Source organism: Haliaeetus leucocephalus, unplaced genomic scaffold, assembly GCF_000737465.1.
Source record: "Haliaeetus leucocephalus isolate CR32 unplaced genomic scaffold, Haliaeetus_leucocephalus-4.0 Scaffold1007, whole genome shotgun sequence".
NCBI classification, from domain to species: domain Eukaryota; kingdom Metazoa; phylum Chordata; class Aves; order Accipitriformes; family Accipitridae; genus Haliaeetus; species Haliaeetus leucocephalus.
Window position 1 is genome coordinate 775,252 of NW_010973443.1, and position 15,242 is coordinate 790,493.

Here is a 15,242-nt window from a genome sequence, read left to right on the forward strand (position 1 = left end):
AGGGGGGGGGGGGGCAAAAAGGGGGAAGAGTCAATGAGTCAGGAAAGAGATGGACATTTTCAAAATCTTAAGCTTGAGTGAAACCTTGGTGTTTGTGCAGTTGTTTCTGACTGCTGACCTATTGTGGAGGTGGCAGACCGCAGCATGTTGAAGGTAAAAAATGCCTCTCTTTCCTGTGCCTGTCTTTTGCTGCTAAGGCTTTCCCTCTGTGTGGGCAGGAAGTTTTCATTGTAAGAATAGTAGCTGCAAGAGATGACTTGTAACAGTAGCAGAACAGGATGAAAGGATAGCTTCTTCTTTGAGAGCTGGAGTAACTATTCCATCTTTGGAAGAGCTAGGCAGGGACAGCTGCCCCTAAAGGAACTCTGAACATCAGGGCTTCTCTGTCTGCTTTAGAAGGTATAGCATAAGAAAAATTAATGTGGCTTTTTCTTGGTTTGGGTGGATGCTGCAGTTCTTTCTGGCAATAGGGTGTTAAAAACCTGCCCAATGTATAGGTTGAATGAAGTGTCAAAATATGTTTGGGAAGGGTGTTCATTCACAACAGCAGAACAACTGCACTGAGAGTTGAGAGTGCTGGTTTGGTGTTTTTTGTTTTTTTTTTTTTTTTACTATTTTTAAGGGAAAGAAAAATGAAAGGCAAATAGTGCATAAATATGCATTCTGAAATACAATTTGTGTAAAAGCTAAATATATTGATGTACAGAAGTGACATTCTATATGAGCACTAATGCAGACTGTTAGAGCGTTTTTCTCTGATAAACAAGTCTGCTTAGGTATTTTTTTGTCTTGTTTCCATAGTGCCTGAACAGTTCCCAAATATTTGAATGGAGGAAAGGCCACCTTTTCCTTCCTTTCTAGCCTGCAGGAAGAATAGTTTGATTAGTCTGTAGGGATACTTGCTTGTGGAAGTTTGCTTGTATGTATGTTTTATCAGAGGAAACTCTGTTTTAAATAACATTGAAATTAACACCCATGGCTGCTCTTAGTTTTTCTAAGAGTGAATCTGCTGCATTCTGTACTGCTCAATCTTCTCCCATAGACCAGTTTTATACTTTATACTGAGCACAGACAGGAAAAGTGTGAAGAGTTGCAGAAAGAATCTTGGCCCCTGAATGCTCAGAAAACATGAAGGCTTATCCCACCAAGAGTTTTGAATGCTGTCAAACAACATCTCAAGCATTGTCTGGGGTTTAAGTGGACAGAGGAGAAGTACAGTTAGGAAGCTCAAAGTGATTTGTGTTGCAAAACCATGTTTTATAGATTGTGGTTGTGCTAGTCATGGAACTTCCCTTCTCTGCAACGTTTAGCCCAGGTAAGTGTATTTCAGTTACTGCGACTGAACCAGTCAAAGTAACTGCACAGTGGAGCACTTGTTTCAAATGCAGCAGTTGGGTTAGTAGCTGATGTGTTAACTCCTGGTGTCACATCAGCATTGCAAAGCTAGCACAAGCCTTTGGAGCATTTGAGCTTCAACTGCTTGCTTCATAATGCTTTCCCTTCCAGTTAGTCCAAGGTTAAAGCATATGTCATTTGAACTCAATATTTTTGTGTTTACCAGATACCCAGTTAGGGGCAGAACTTGAACATGGCCCCAGGCACAGTGAATGCATGTGTCCTGTCATGGTAGGACCAGGGAGAACATCTTGGTTGAAGACAGACATGGGATCCTCTTTGTAGTGCTACAAAGTTCTCAGTCATGGAGGCAATCAAAAGCCCTGCAAGCAGCAGTGCTCTACAGAGAGGCGGTGGATACCTTTCTTTGACTGCAAGGAACTTGTAGAGGATAAAAAAGTACCTTAGAGGAACTTTGCACTCGCACTAGCTGACTTGCACTTCATTCCAGCCTCATTCCATGATTCTTAATTGCATGCAGTTGTTTGGAAGGGGTAAAAGATAGGGACTTAAATAGCAGGGGACTTGAGTACCATGGTGATGGGCATGACATGCTCCCAACAGGAAATTGGTGGGCAAAATGTCTACTGTTGATTGTTTTAACTTGTAGCTTGGATGTCCTTTTTGTTTCAGTTTCCTCTGGCCCAGCTTTTATTGCAGGTCAAACTGTTAACCAGTAGAAGGTGCATTCTGCTGTTGTGCAAATAAATGACAAGTGAGCAATATGAGATAGAACTATGCCTTTGTTTCACCGCAAATCAGGATTTTCAGTGCTGCTTGTGTATGCCTCGAAGAGACAAACTTGTCTTTAGCTGCACTTCTCCTCATTGCTTAAAAGAATTTTGTATCGCCCCTTGTTTTGTCTGATGCTTGGTGAGAAATACAACTCCTTTGGCACGCTTGATAACTATCTTTTTTTGAAAGCCTTTGCTAAATGAAAATACCCTCTTAGTCTGATATGTTTTAGTCTAGTGGGTCTTTTAAATTTGCTGTGCCATCCTCGCATAAGTTCTGTGTGTAAACAAATGCTGATTTTGATTTCTGCGTCTGTCTTTCATCTGCTAAATGCTACCCCCACCAAGCCTGTACCAAAGCTTTATTTTAAAGGGTTTGCTCTGTCTGTGCTTCAGGCTGTTAGCAAGCTCTGCTGTGAAAGTGCTACATAGGGGCTAATGCGGTAAGCCTTGCTGTTAGCACAGCAGCTTTGCATTTCCCCCTTCTTATCTTCTTCCTCCCTCCCTCCTCCTCCCCCACCCACAAACCGAATCCCAACAAATTTGGGAGTGCAGACAACAGTCTCTGCATTCAGGTGTGGTAACTTCACCACATTCGTAGGAGGCTCAAGGCAGATAGTGCTGCATATTTGAAGGGGAAATTTAGGGGAGAGATGGAGAAAGGGAGGTGGGCTTCTTCTGCTAATATGGTGGATGGACTGGAATCTAAGATTATCACTTACAGATCCCTCTTACACTTTTGTTCACTTTTTTTGTAATTTTGCTGAGTAAAATCACACACTGTTCAAAGTTATGTTTTTCTCTGAAAACATTTGCAACATCAGGGTAAACTTGTGGCATCTCATTTGTGTTTTCAGTCTTAGACTACAGCAGGAAAACGGAGATGATATATTTTAAGTGTCTCTTGGAAAAAACAGCTCCCACTTTCTGACAGTGGCATCTATGATCACCAGTGAGTGCTACCTGGATCAGGCAGGCAGGGTCGTGGAACTCAGCATGACAAACACATTTTGTAATATTTGTGTAACTGTCATCACAGTAGCTCTTGGTTAATGTTACTGAAGCAGTGCAGTAGATTTGTGGTAGCAAATGAAACTGAAATAGCACAACTGGCACTTTGGTCTGTGATGTCACTGTGGAACCGGAGCTGGAATATAGTGCAGTGTGAAAGGGTAAGAATGAGTTCCTAAGCATGGACAAATACAGATGTTTAGCTTCCATGCTTATGTTGAGGTGGTTTTCTCTTTGCAGAATGTCAAGATGCAAAACAATATTTCTTACAGAAAATGAGATGGAAGGGAATGTATTTACAACATTGAAGGGCTGAGAATACTACTTGTGTTCTGCTGAAATCTGAATGTAAGGTGAATTTATTCTTTCATAGCATAGAGAACAGTGACTTGGAACAAAACTTGCTGCTATTGTTTTGTGATTATGATATCAAATGTTTGGGCTTGTAGGACTACTATTTTTGCTTTACAATTAAACAGGAAAAATTACTTGCTTGAACAGCATAACAGAACTAAGTCCTTTCTGCGTATAAGTGCTGTATTAACCTGAACATCCTTATGGTAATACTTGATGTAGAGCATAGCAAATAGCCTGTACTACAGTTGAATAAAAATTAATCCATTTTACTAGATATATCTGTACCAACTGCCATAGAGACTTCTTAATAGATCTTTGGAACACTTTGGGAATGCAGAAGATAAAATGAGGGAACTGTAACATTAGTTGGAAATCTTGAATCTTTAAAATTGTTTGTTGCTCAGCTTTGGGAAATGAAAATTGCTCATTGTTACTGAATTTCCATGCCAAAATGAGGCAGGATATGGTTCTGCCATGGAGCCCATAGCAGATACAGAAGAACAAAAAGAATACATGTAGACCTTGCTACTGAGCAGTCTATGGCAAAGAGTTATTAATGCATTATTAAATAAAAGAAAAATAGTAATTATTTTTCCAAACATTATCTTGTGCACCTGTCTGTAAAAGACACAACATGATCAAGATCTTTGTGAAAGATATGCATTTTTACCTTCCCCTACCTTTCCTCTGAAAATAAAACTGATTCTTGAAAAAAAAAAAAACCAGAACAAACCAAAAAAACCCCCCAACCAAACCCACAAACCCAAACCAAACACTGGTTCAAACAGTTGTATAAACCTGGGGTTGCTAAGTGCTTTCCCTTTGTGCTGCGATAGCTTTCTGCAGCTGAACTTTTTTTGAGCCTTCCCCTCCTCCCCCTGTGGTTTGTTATCCCCTACCTTCGGCATATCCAAGAGCACTAGTTCCCCATCTACTTTGTCTCGCAGCTCCTAGCACACTTTCTTCCTTGCCCCTATCTCCCAGATTCTGGTTATGCTCTTGCTCTTTTCCCATCACTTCATTTGATTTCTGGCAAGGATTTCATGTCCCATCAGGAACTGCAGAATTTGGACCCTCATCCAGGGATGGGATTTATTTATGACCAATTAAACCATGTCCATTGATTCTCTACCTAGAAAATGGAAGAAGTAGTTTGTTGGTAAAGGGGTGCTCTTAACTCAGTTTAGGTCTAAAAATATTACTCTTATGGAGAGCTTGGTGTTAAATCTTTTGACATTTGAAATATGTTAAGGAAGACATTCAGAAAATGGTAGCTGCTTACGTATTCTGAATGTTGAAGGTAATGTCTGAAAACCAATTTATGTAATGTAGTATAATTGTATAGAAGGTAAGAAGACAATAACTTTTTTCTTTCCTCTGTAGAGTTCACTTTTTAAAAAAATCATTGTTGGACTTCCATATCTGTCTGTCTTCTATCCATCCCTATTTGCCAGTTTTCAAAAGGCTTTTCAGAGAAACTTGGCTAGACTGAAGAATAGTTGTAGTGTACTGTTGTGTTGTATTTTGAGGAATAAAGCAGGTGACCTGGGATAGTTCTTGCAAATGAGTGAATGCATTTGCAATACTAGCAAATAAGTGGTTGCATTTGCAGGCTAAGGTGTTTGTTATAGAACTGAGGTTTTGAGCATATCGAGGGCATATGGAAGCCAGAAAAGGTGGTAGTTAAAACTGTAATTCTTCAAGCAGCTCTGCAGGCAGGGATGGGACCCCTTTTCCATTTAATTGTGGTTCCATGTTGATAAAGATGTCTCTTTATATGAAGTTCCCTATTGATGTGCTGGTTAATAATTATGTAACAGGTCGGTTGTGTCTATTTTAATTGGTAGTTGGATATAGCAACACACATCAAACTTTTTAACATGCTTAATTTAGTTTTTTTCTTTTTAAAAAAACTTTTTTGTTCTGCTAGATGATGTTGTATTAACTCTATCTCTGGGCTAATTGCCACTATGATTTTAGTCTATGCATCTTCAAAAAGCTGACTTCAGAATTAGCTAAAAGTCATTTGCTTAATAAAAATATAAGGTATAAAAATACTGTTTGTCAGCTAAAAATATCATGAACTTTAGATGTTTAGTGAAACATCATATTTAGGAATTTAGAGAAAATTAATCAAAATCCATTTAGTCCAATTTATACGTAATCAATCACTCTTGTATAGAAAAGCCTTTATGGGGGTTGGGGAAGGCTAGGGAGAACGATGTAGTGCAGTTAGTAAATATGTTGCCAGTGGGACCTTGCCTAGACTTCTATATTTCAGACCAACAACAGACATCATTTTAGTGTTAAACTACTGTGATTATAAGGAATATTTCTGATGTCTCTGATAGTTGGTGTGGATGACTACAGCTCAGAGTCTGATGTGATTATTATACCTTCAGCCCTGGACTTTGTCTCACAAGATGAGATGTTGACGCCTTTGGGAAGACTGGACAAGTACGCTGCAAGTGAGAACATATTTAACAGGTACGCTTTTTAAATGCCCTGTCTGGCTAATGGTATGCAAAGTATTAATCTGATTCAAATCTGACTGAAGTTAATTTGCATGAAATACAAATAATTTAAAAAAAACCCAAACTTTACAAAATTCTTCAGTTTCCATTCCTCCTTTTGTTTGTTGATACTCCTTCCACTTGCAGAGAGCAAAATATTAATGATAACAGAAAAAGTTTGCTTACCTTTTAAGCAACTGTAGTTCAGGACTTCTTGAACTTTTTCATTAATTGGACCACATCCCTTTAGGGTTTTTTGTGGATGCTAACATTCCTGTTGACACAGGACTAGAATATAATAGTAAACTGTATCCATAACTCTGTGGAAAGTGTGGAAAGTGGCTTTAAGAAAGTACTTCATGAAAGGTGAGGAGCAGATAATGAACAGCACTGTAGATTGATGGAGGAACCCAAGAAGTGTTCTGCAGGATCATCCTCATCCTTAGTTTACAGTTTGGGTATTGTTGCTTCTGATTATTGAGAATGGAAAACTGCTGAAAAAAGCCTTACCTTGCCCAGTTAATACTGTGGTCTACATTTTGCCATTTTCCTTTCTGTAATACCACTGAGCTAGTTGTTTCATTTAAAAGCACAGGTATTGTAGCATACTTCAGACAGACACACACTCTCCACCCCATCCCCTGCACACAGACACTTTGCAATGGAATGGAGAAATTCAAAAGCAGCATTTATTTTAATTCTAACTGTAAACAGTTAGAAGATCACAGAAATGTATAAAATATGTTAAGGATGAGGTTTATTTTAATGTAGTTTAGTTTGGTCTCCAAGTAAATCTTTTATTAAAGCATGTTTGCTTTTATGTTGAAATCTTAATTCAGTAGTATGCAGAAGATAAGTATGATTAACCAGCCTGTAGGTTAGCCTCTATTTGGTTGGTTGTGGCCTGAGTTCTGTAAGGGGTTAGCCTTGTGCTTAACTTCAGTTATGTGAAGTGTACTTAAAATTCCATAGTACATGTGTGAACATACCTCCATTTGGAAGGTTTTCATTCTGATTGAACTGAAGCTAACAATTATAGAATGGTTTCTCTTATTATAACCTGCATGAATGTATGAATAAATTAGTTCCGAAATATCCAATTTTAAAGTTTTCTGTTTTCCTGAAATCCCAAGTTTGTGGTGTATTACAGTTTGAGATGAAATCATCAATTTACCAACCAGGAGAGAGTTTTTGTGTGCTTGACTTCTCATGGGGAGGGAGGGAAGAGGAGCCTTTAGGGCTATAGGTGACAATTATGTAATAAAAGCCAGTAGGGAGGAGAACAAACCCAGAAACTCAAGTTGTGACTTGAATTTTAAACAAGAATAGTGGTCCTAGTATTTTACTTGCCCGTTTAAGAAAAAACTGTCTCTCTGAGTCTCTCAGCCTGGATTGCATGGGGTGTGGGGCATGCATAAGCTTGAAATCTTTTTGATGACTCTGTCCAGCTTTATGCATCCTGTGCTTTTCTGCAGGGAAAGGTGGGTGGAGTAACTATAATTTTCCCTGGGGAGTTTTGTGTTTGCTTGTTTGGGGTTTTTTTTTTGCTGGTATAAACATGTTGTTTAATCCTAGCTCTCTTTGTAGACCTACTGTGTTATGTAGCATAAGAAAATATAGGAAATAGCATCTTATAGCCATTAGTGATATAACTGAATAGCAGCTATATCACCAGAAGTGATAGCGAGTAACTATTGTGGGCAGTTTATGATGACTCAGCATTAGTCAGTCTCAGGAATAATTGGAGAAATTGTTGCTGGACAGATGAACTGGAGCATTTCCTGGGGAAAAGATAAGAATAAACAACTTAAATGTAATTTAATTTACGTCTCTCAGTATGGTATAATCACATCCAATTACTTATGTGTAGTTTAACATTATTTTATATTATGATTGAGTTAATAATGTTTCGATTGTTTCTGTGACCTTGAACCTGCTATTGTGTGGAAGCTTCAAATTATAGATGCCCAAACCCTTGAAACATAATCATTGAGCCTGGGTAAATTAGGGTAAGATTTTTCTTTTTTTTTTTTTCTGTTTCCGTTTTGTTTCCGTTTTGTTTCCGTTTTGTTTCCGTTTTGTTGATGAATTTGCTTTTTTTGGGGAAAAAAAATCTTTACATTTCATTTTAATTATTATTTCTCTTTGCATTTGTTTTTACTGTCATTTTCTATCTGGTTAGTCATCTGCATATCTATCATATTTGCAGTGTGTGATTATATTGAATGATTAAAGTGAAGTGATTTTTAACAATTACTACAAAAGCCTAGTCTCCTTTGAGTGGATTCCTTGAGCACTCATGATTTCTCAGCTGGTGTCTGAAGGCCAAAGCCAGTTGTTCTGAGATGGAAACGGATCTATGTCTGCATCTTAAGAAATATTAGCAGATCGGACTTGGAACTTGCAAATAGTAATTGCTTCTTCAGTTAAATATGTGTGATTTTTGACAGGATGAACTGAAAAAAAGAGTGTGAAGGAGGGAATCCTTTAACAGCTTCCCAGATGGTGGAAGGAGTTGCTGTGTGACAATTTTTGGCATGTTATGGTCTATAGCCTCACTGTTTTAAGTGTTGCTGATTAGCGCCACAGATGTTGTCTTAGTCTGTGAGAATGGAGGGGAACTTGACAAATATTACAATAAATGACCCCTCTTGTATCTGAAAACCAAGGCAAGTGGGACTCTGGCTATGTTTTTATTAATGAAGAGGCAGCCTCCAGACCAGATTTGAGAAGCGTCTCTAGCATATGCCTTAATAATCCAATATCATATTGCAGCAAGAGTAGATGCCGAGCAGAAAGCCAAGACCATCACCCTGAAACACAAGGTCTCCTTGTGTCTGGTAGCATTGGTGTATGTGCTTGCATGCATGGATGAGGATTCTTTTTTGCTGCTTGCTTTAAAAGACAATTGCTGGTGCAAATTGGAGCATAGCTTTTGTCTTTTCTAATTTAAAAAATCCTTTGTGGGTTTTCCTAAGCTTTATTGCCGTTAACTTGCTTCCATTCTTCATTAAGAAGGCTCAGAAGTATACAACACTTGCCAATAGATCTGCTCGAATAGTGAGGCAGTTCCTGAACAGCAGACCCTTCCTTTTGATCAGCCTACTTTTTGAGGAATTGTTGCCCATTCTCTTCAAACCAAAGCAGATCTTGGCAGCAGACTCTCATTCATCAATATGATCAGTCTTGGCTATCGAGACTGTATCTACATATCAACATAGATACTTTTAAGCTATCCTCTTGCCATGCTTCTTTGTGTTCTGACGTACTTCTTTGCTTTTCTCTTGGGAGAATAACTGATGTCTTTTGAAATAGCTTTTCTGAAATAGTTTAACTTCAAAAAAACTCATAGAGCAGCACTCAGCAGTAATTGAGGATATGTTGGATCTCAAAGAGGGATTAAGCATGGGTGTGTGTACTTATATACAGCTTATCAGTAGCGCTTTCGCTGTTCACAGGTTAGGTGAAGGTTTGGCCTAAAGCATTCTGGGTAACTTGTGGTTTTTTGGCTAAAAGATATGCTCTCCTGACTTCGTGGCACAGACATGTGGTTTCTGATATGGTCAGTAGAAGGGTGCCTTCTTGCTTTGTAGACTCCAGGTGGAAGAGAAGTTGGCATAAGAAAACAGACTGTACCACATGTGGCAATGAATTATTTTAATGTGGTTATCTGATTCCTGACTCCAACAGTCACAATATAAACCTTGATTTTACATGTCTGTGATTCTGGAAAATAGTCTAGAAGTTTTTAGAATATATGGTTTGTTTCAGGAACTGAGAAATCAATTTCTTTCCGAGGAATTAAGGGTAATGATAAATTTTTAGATGTATCAGGGCTGTACCATAAGCCTTTCCAGTTCTCCAGTCCCTTTCGCAGAGTCAAGTATGTCATTTTACTGTGTATTTAAAAACTAGGACTTGCATGCAGAAAGTACCGCCACTAAAAGAGAGGAATGCTGTTTTCATCCCTGTATGCTGTAATGTGTATTCAAAAACCTCTCTTAAGACAGGATGTTTGGTGGGATGTCAAGAAACTTATCAAGACCTTCCTTAAGTGTAAGAAATTACCTTACCTTGTTTTCATATAGATCAGATTATAACCCACAAGTTAATTGAGAATTTGGTTATCTGCAGCTGCAGGTTTGGTCCTGCCCCCCCCCCCTTTCCTTCTGCCTGTGCAGTCTAGCCCAGTGTAAACTTTCTCTTTTGGGGGTATTTGTTGAGTACTGACAATAAGGAAATGCCAAACTCATACCAAAGCCAGGCCAGTAAAACTATAGTGGCATTCATTCTCACTAGGACACTTCTCGTCATTTTAGGATAAGTAAGGTTATTTGTCCTAATCTCTAACTCTCCTTTTCCTCTGTTTTCAAGTTTCAGTCTTTCTGAGGCTACTGTACGTCAAAGAATAAAATTTAGTAAAAATGAAACAAGCCTCAAAACACTTTTTTTGCGCACAAACATGCAGATACATGCATACCAAATAAACTACTTAACTTTCACAGTATAGATTGAGAAAGTTTACCTTTTAAGTGTACATTAAAATTATATAAGCTGAACTATCAAAGGACAGAATTTTTGCAAAGCACTATAAGAACTCTTAATTACTTCAGCAATACTGAATGTACCTCTGCATATTTAGCCGTTCTTCTTAAGAAGAATACAAAGAAGTTGATTTCAAAACTAGGAGTTTATTCAGAATATCTTCTCAAATTGTTTGGGGAAAACAGTGCCAAGCTAAGTTACTACTACCAATATTCACTTAAACATGAAATGTCATCAAATCTTGATTTAGAAGTTCTGCAAAAATGGGCGAAGAAAAAATTATCTTCTCTCCTTTTCTTTCTCTCTCTTTTTTTTTCTTTTAATGTATGCTTACTAGCTAAACGCACTCCTTGTGTAGATGAACTAATTTAAATTCTATAGTAGAAATTTATTAAAGGGCTAATGATAGTGATTGGTACGCAGTAATTATACCACTTAGAACTCCCAGTATTGATTCCAAATAAGGTCAAAGGAGTGTATAAAAGGAGTTTGAATGAGCCAAGCAAAGATATTCATAGCTCTTGTCAAAGTATATCATCACAAATCCTAATTATGCCTGTGTGTGCAGAGTCTTCAAAATACCTGTCCCCTGCATGTGGACATAAAGGCAGGGTGTTTGTAATCTATCCCCATTTTATCCTGCTGCTAATTGCAGTGAATTGTGCCAAGATATCCTAACTATCAGGTTTTCTACCATTGGACAAGCTCTCCCCATGCATGCTCATGAAAACTTGAACTTTGCTAATTACCCTCCATTTCTGCACATAATAGCTGAAGCACTTGTACTGCATGCTACATTCCAGCCTTTGACCTCTGCCCTTTCTTTGGTCTGTAAGCTATTTAATGGATAAATAGATGCATTGCTTCTTAGGTGGCAGTTGTATACCAAAGACAGGTATGGTGAATAAATTAAGTTTCTTTGAGAGTTCACAGCTGTAGGGTCATTGATTTGAAGCTTCACTTGCCAGAGCAGCTAGCGGAAGTCTCTTTGGACTTGAAGGAATCGGGTACGAGATCCGACTGAATGGGCAAGAAGATGCAATTCTATTAGTTCTTGCAATGAAGACAACTCTGCTGGCACTGAGAGTGTAAAGGTAGAATTTCTTAGTGGAGCTTGGTATCTCATTAGAGGCAAGCACCGCACGAACCCAAGCCAGTGGCAGGAGGAAAATGGCAAGAAACCATTAATCCTAGTCCCAAATCATGCCCTGATAACCAGGAGTAATGTATAGTAACAGAATGTATGCCATTGAAATCACTTCCGTGGTCATCATTACCGTTGGCAGAGTCATTTCTGTCAGATATATACTTGAAGGAGTGATTCCTTGTTATAATGCAGTTTATGGGGACATGTTGTCATTATCCCTGGAAGAAACCTGCTCCTCTTCTTTTTCTCTGTCGCAGGAGGTATCTCCTTGCCTCTCGAGCATGTAACATGTCCACCTATTTTTGTTGGTTTTTCTGTGTCTAGACCAGACAGGTCATCCTTCAGAGCTCTGTTACAATTTCACAAATGCTCACCTAGTATTCATCTGGCAAGTTGCTGGGCAAGCTAGTGCTTGCCTTATATTACGCTACTATGCGTTGATAGTTCATTGCAGTTCTCTGTTGTAGGCTTTTCATAGCTCAACTGCCAATGCTTGCATGAGAAGGAAGATCAGACTGCTAGACAGGGCAGCAGGGACCCTTGCTTACTCTCTACTCTCCAGTAAGTTGAGCATGTTGAAGTGTGAACTTGCAGGGCTCAAGTCATTCCTCACCAGTTGCCTACATGCTAGCTCTCAGCCTGTGGCTAATGTGAGGTAGGTTTAGCTCTGTGTCTATCTTTGTGCCTCAGAGGCACAAGAAGAATTTTGTCAGATTGTTGGGGATAGTGGCAGAACTGGGTCAGAGCCTGTGATGTTTGGAGGACATGAGTGGACATCATCTTCTAGAACACTGGATGGATGGAGTTAAGAGATTACCTTGTCATTACTGGCTGCCTACCCAGTTAGGTTTTCTAAAGTGAGCTTAGCTTGCCCTGTTGCCTTTGTTGTAACACTTTTTACCAGAACCTGCTAAATGTAAAAGTATATGCATTGATTCCTTTACAAGCCAAAGAGGGAAATACCACCTGGATGCAAATGAGGGCCATCTAATACATTTAGTCCAGAGACAAAGTTGAATGTCCCTTCTTAGCTTTGAGTGGATTAATAAGTCATATCTACTGCAGGTTAGGATTTGTGTTTTCATCTGCTCCTCTTGAGCAGAAGGTCTGTGGCCTTCAGGATACAGCGTGGCTACTTCTGCATAGCCATCTGTCCAACTCACAGGAACTAGCAAAGACTTACTGTGGGATGCAGCCACCACAGTTCAGGATACTGCTAAAAAAGCTCTATGAGGAGATGGGAGTCTTCTCAAAACTCTCAGCATAGTAGGGGGCCATTCCATGGTCCCCAGGAGCCAGATGGGATGTAGTGGTGTCTATTGTGGTTCCTTACTTGCTGAGACCACCTCAGTGGGTCAGTTGACTTGTCTCTTGCTTTCCAAGATTACATTTAGTATGTAGGAGACACATGCATCCAAGCAGGCTGGTTTATGAAATATGCTTCATCTGTTCTTCTTCTCTTTTTGGAGATGTTCAGCCTTTTAAAAGACCAAGTCAACTCTGCTTCTGGGTTAGTGTGTCATGTAGTCTGCTTTCCTCCATTAGGATTTTGATAGCTGAACTTTCAACTGCATATCAAGATCTCTGCTGAAGGATATTACACTTTTACCAAGTTGAAAAGAGTGAAGGCAAGGAAATTTGTTAAAGGCAAACAGTTTTTTGCAGTTTGCTTTTTAGAGGATTTTGTTCATCTTTATGTCAAAACAGTTTAAGATAGTTTTGCAAGTGGCCAATATGAAACATTTAAATTATTGATTTTCAGTTTGAGAAAATGGAAATGCCTGCTTAGCTTTGGGAATTCATAGGAAAACCTGCATTTCTCCAATTGCATGGAACTGTAAAGTTGTCAAGCTTCCCCTGTACACTAGGAATGTAACCATCTGTTTCTTACCAGTTTGTGACTATAGCTTACATTCACGGTTTGTAGTGAACGTGATCAAGTTTAGCTATGCTTCAGCTCTTGTCTACAGCACTGCTGTTTGTCAACAGTGCTTTTATCTAGGCTACATCCTAACAGTATTTCCATCAGCCAGTTCTGGAAACATCTAGCACTTGACCCTTGCTGCTTCAGCATTTTGATAAATTTCTCCGGGGCAGTACAAGAGCTAGCAGTGTGTTGGACACTGTTCCTTGGCCCGTTCCACTGTTGGGATAATCCTGCTAGCTCTCTGAACTGATGTTCAACCCATGTTGTCTAAAAGGGTGAAAGAAGTTATGCCACTGCAGACTGTTGTTGATGAGAAAAGTTGATTACCACACGTTGCCAGCTGCATTGTTTAAAAACTTAATGTATAGGGCTTTTCTAGGTAACTGATGGGCATGACTTTGTAACATAAGCTGCAGGAGAACCTTAGAGGACAAAAACCCAAATTTGACTATATCTTGTTACAGACAAGTTAATCCTTAGAAAAATTTCTCATGCATTAGAAGTAGTAACTGAGTTGATTCTGACTTGTTTAATATTTTCTTAATGTTTCATTTTCTACTTTGCTTCATGTATGTCCCAGGCACACATGGGCTAGTACATTTATTTTATTTTTCACAGTATATGCCCATTGCTCTGTATAGCATTTGGGTGAAGTTTAGCTTCTAAATGTCACTTCGGTGTGGAAATCTTTAGCTTAAGTGCTCATGCTTTTGTTTGTGAAATAATTTCAGAATTCTGTTAAAAACTGTTCTGACAAGAGTGATGGTGTCTTGCTTTGTATGGAACAAGTTTGGGAATTCAGACGTGAAGATGGAAGGCTGACACTACCTTCCTACCATTCAGCTCCTGTTTGCCCACTTGGCAGATAATAACTATTTTTTATCTTTGTGGCTGCTTTCTCTTATCCTTTTAAACAAAAAGGATACTTTTAATGTAACATTAAAAGTTAACAGTTCTTTAGGATTACACGAGGTATTGGAATTAAGAATTCCCAAAGCAGGACTAACTAAATTTCCTGAGTTAAAAGTGAATCTATGTAAAATTTGACTGTTTGGTTTAAGAAACTTGTATGATTTCACAACGTTTTGATTTGGCTGTATTTCTGGACACAAATAATGCTGATTTTTAATCTTTCTTGTAAACCAGGCAAATGGTGGCTCGAAGTTTGCTGGACACTTTGAAGGAAGTCAGTGATGATGAGAGAGATTGTATTGCTGTGTTGGAGAGAATCAGCAGATTAGCTGATGATTCAGGTAGGTAGCATTAAACATTTTACTGGGTTAATGAGGGAAAGGCAGATTTGCTGAACTTGTGTTCAGCACAGGACCAATATGTTCTTTCTCATCTTCCAATATCCAAACTAAGCTTCTGCAAATGCAATAAAATACTGTAAAATTTCATTTTGCTAAATCATACCCCACAAGATGACTTTTTTCCTTACCATTTTCCTCAACAGAATTAAACCCCATTCAAAATGTAGGATTACCGCTTTCTAACAGGACATTTTTGAATAACTTTTATTATGTACTTTGGCTACTCAGCAGATCTATGTGGTTATTTTAGATATGTAGATAAAGATGACTTTCTTGTTTAGAAAAGAATCTTGCAAAACA

General features: G+C 38.6%; 1 protein-coding gene across 4 annotated transcripts in view; it reads left to right on the top strand.

Moving 5' to 3' along the window:
• PPP4R1 (protein phosphatase 4, regulatory subunit 1) overlaps positions 1-15,242 on the top strand; it is a 68,025-nt gene that overhangs the window by 9,652 nt on the left and 43,131 nt on the right. For 2 of the 4 annotated variants that reach the window (XM_010584806.1, XM_010584808.1), the window contains exons 1-2: positions 5,855-5,984; positions 14,776-14,882. In XM_010584806.1, the coding sequence (XP_010583108.1) occupies positions 5,926-5,984; positions 14,776-14,882 (166 nt within the window). In that variant the 5' untranslated portion in view covers positions 5,855-5,925. Of the gene's footprint in view, positions 1-5,854; positions 5,985-14,775; positions 14,883-15,242 lie in introns of those variants that run through there. The other 2 variants (XM_010584804.1, XM_010584807.1) reach the window with 2 other exon arrangements.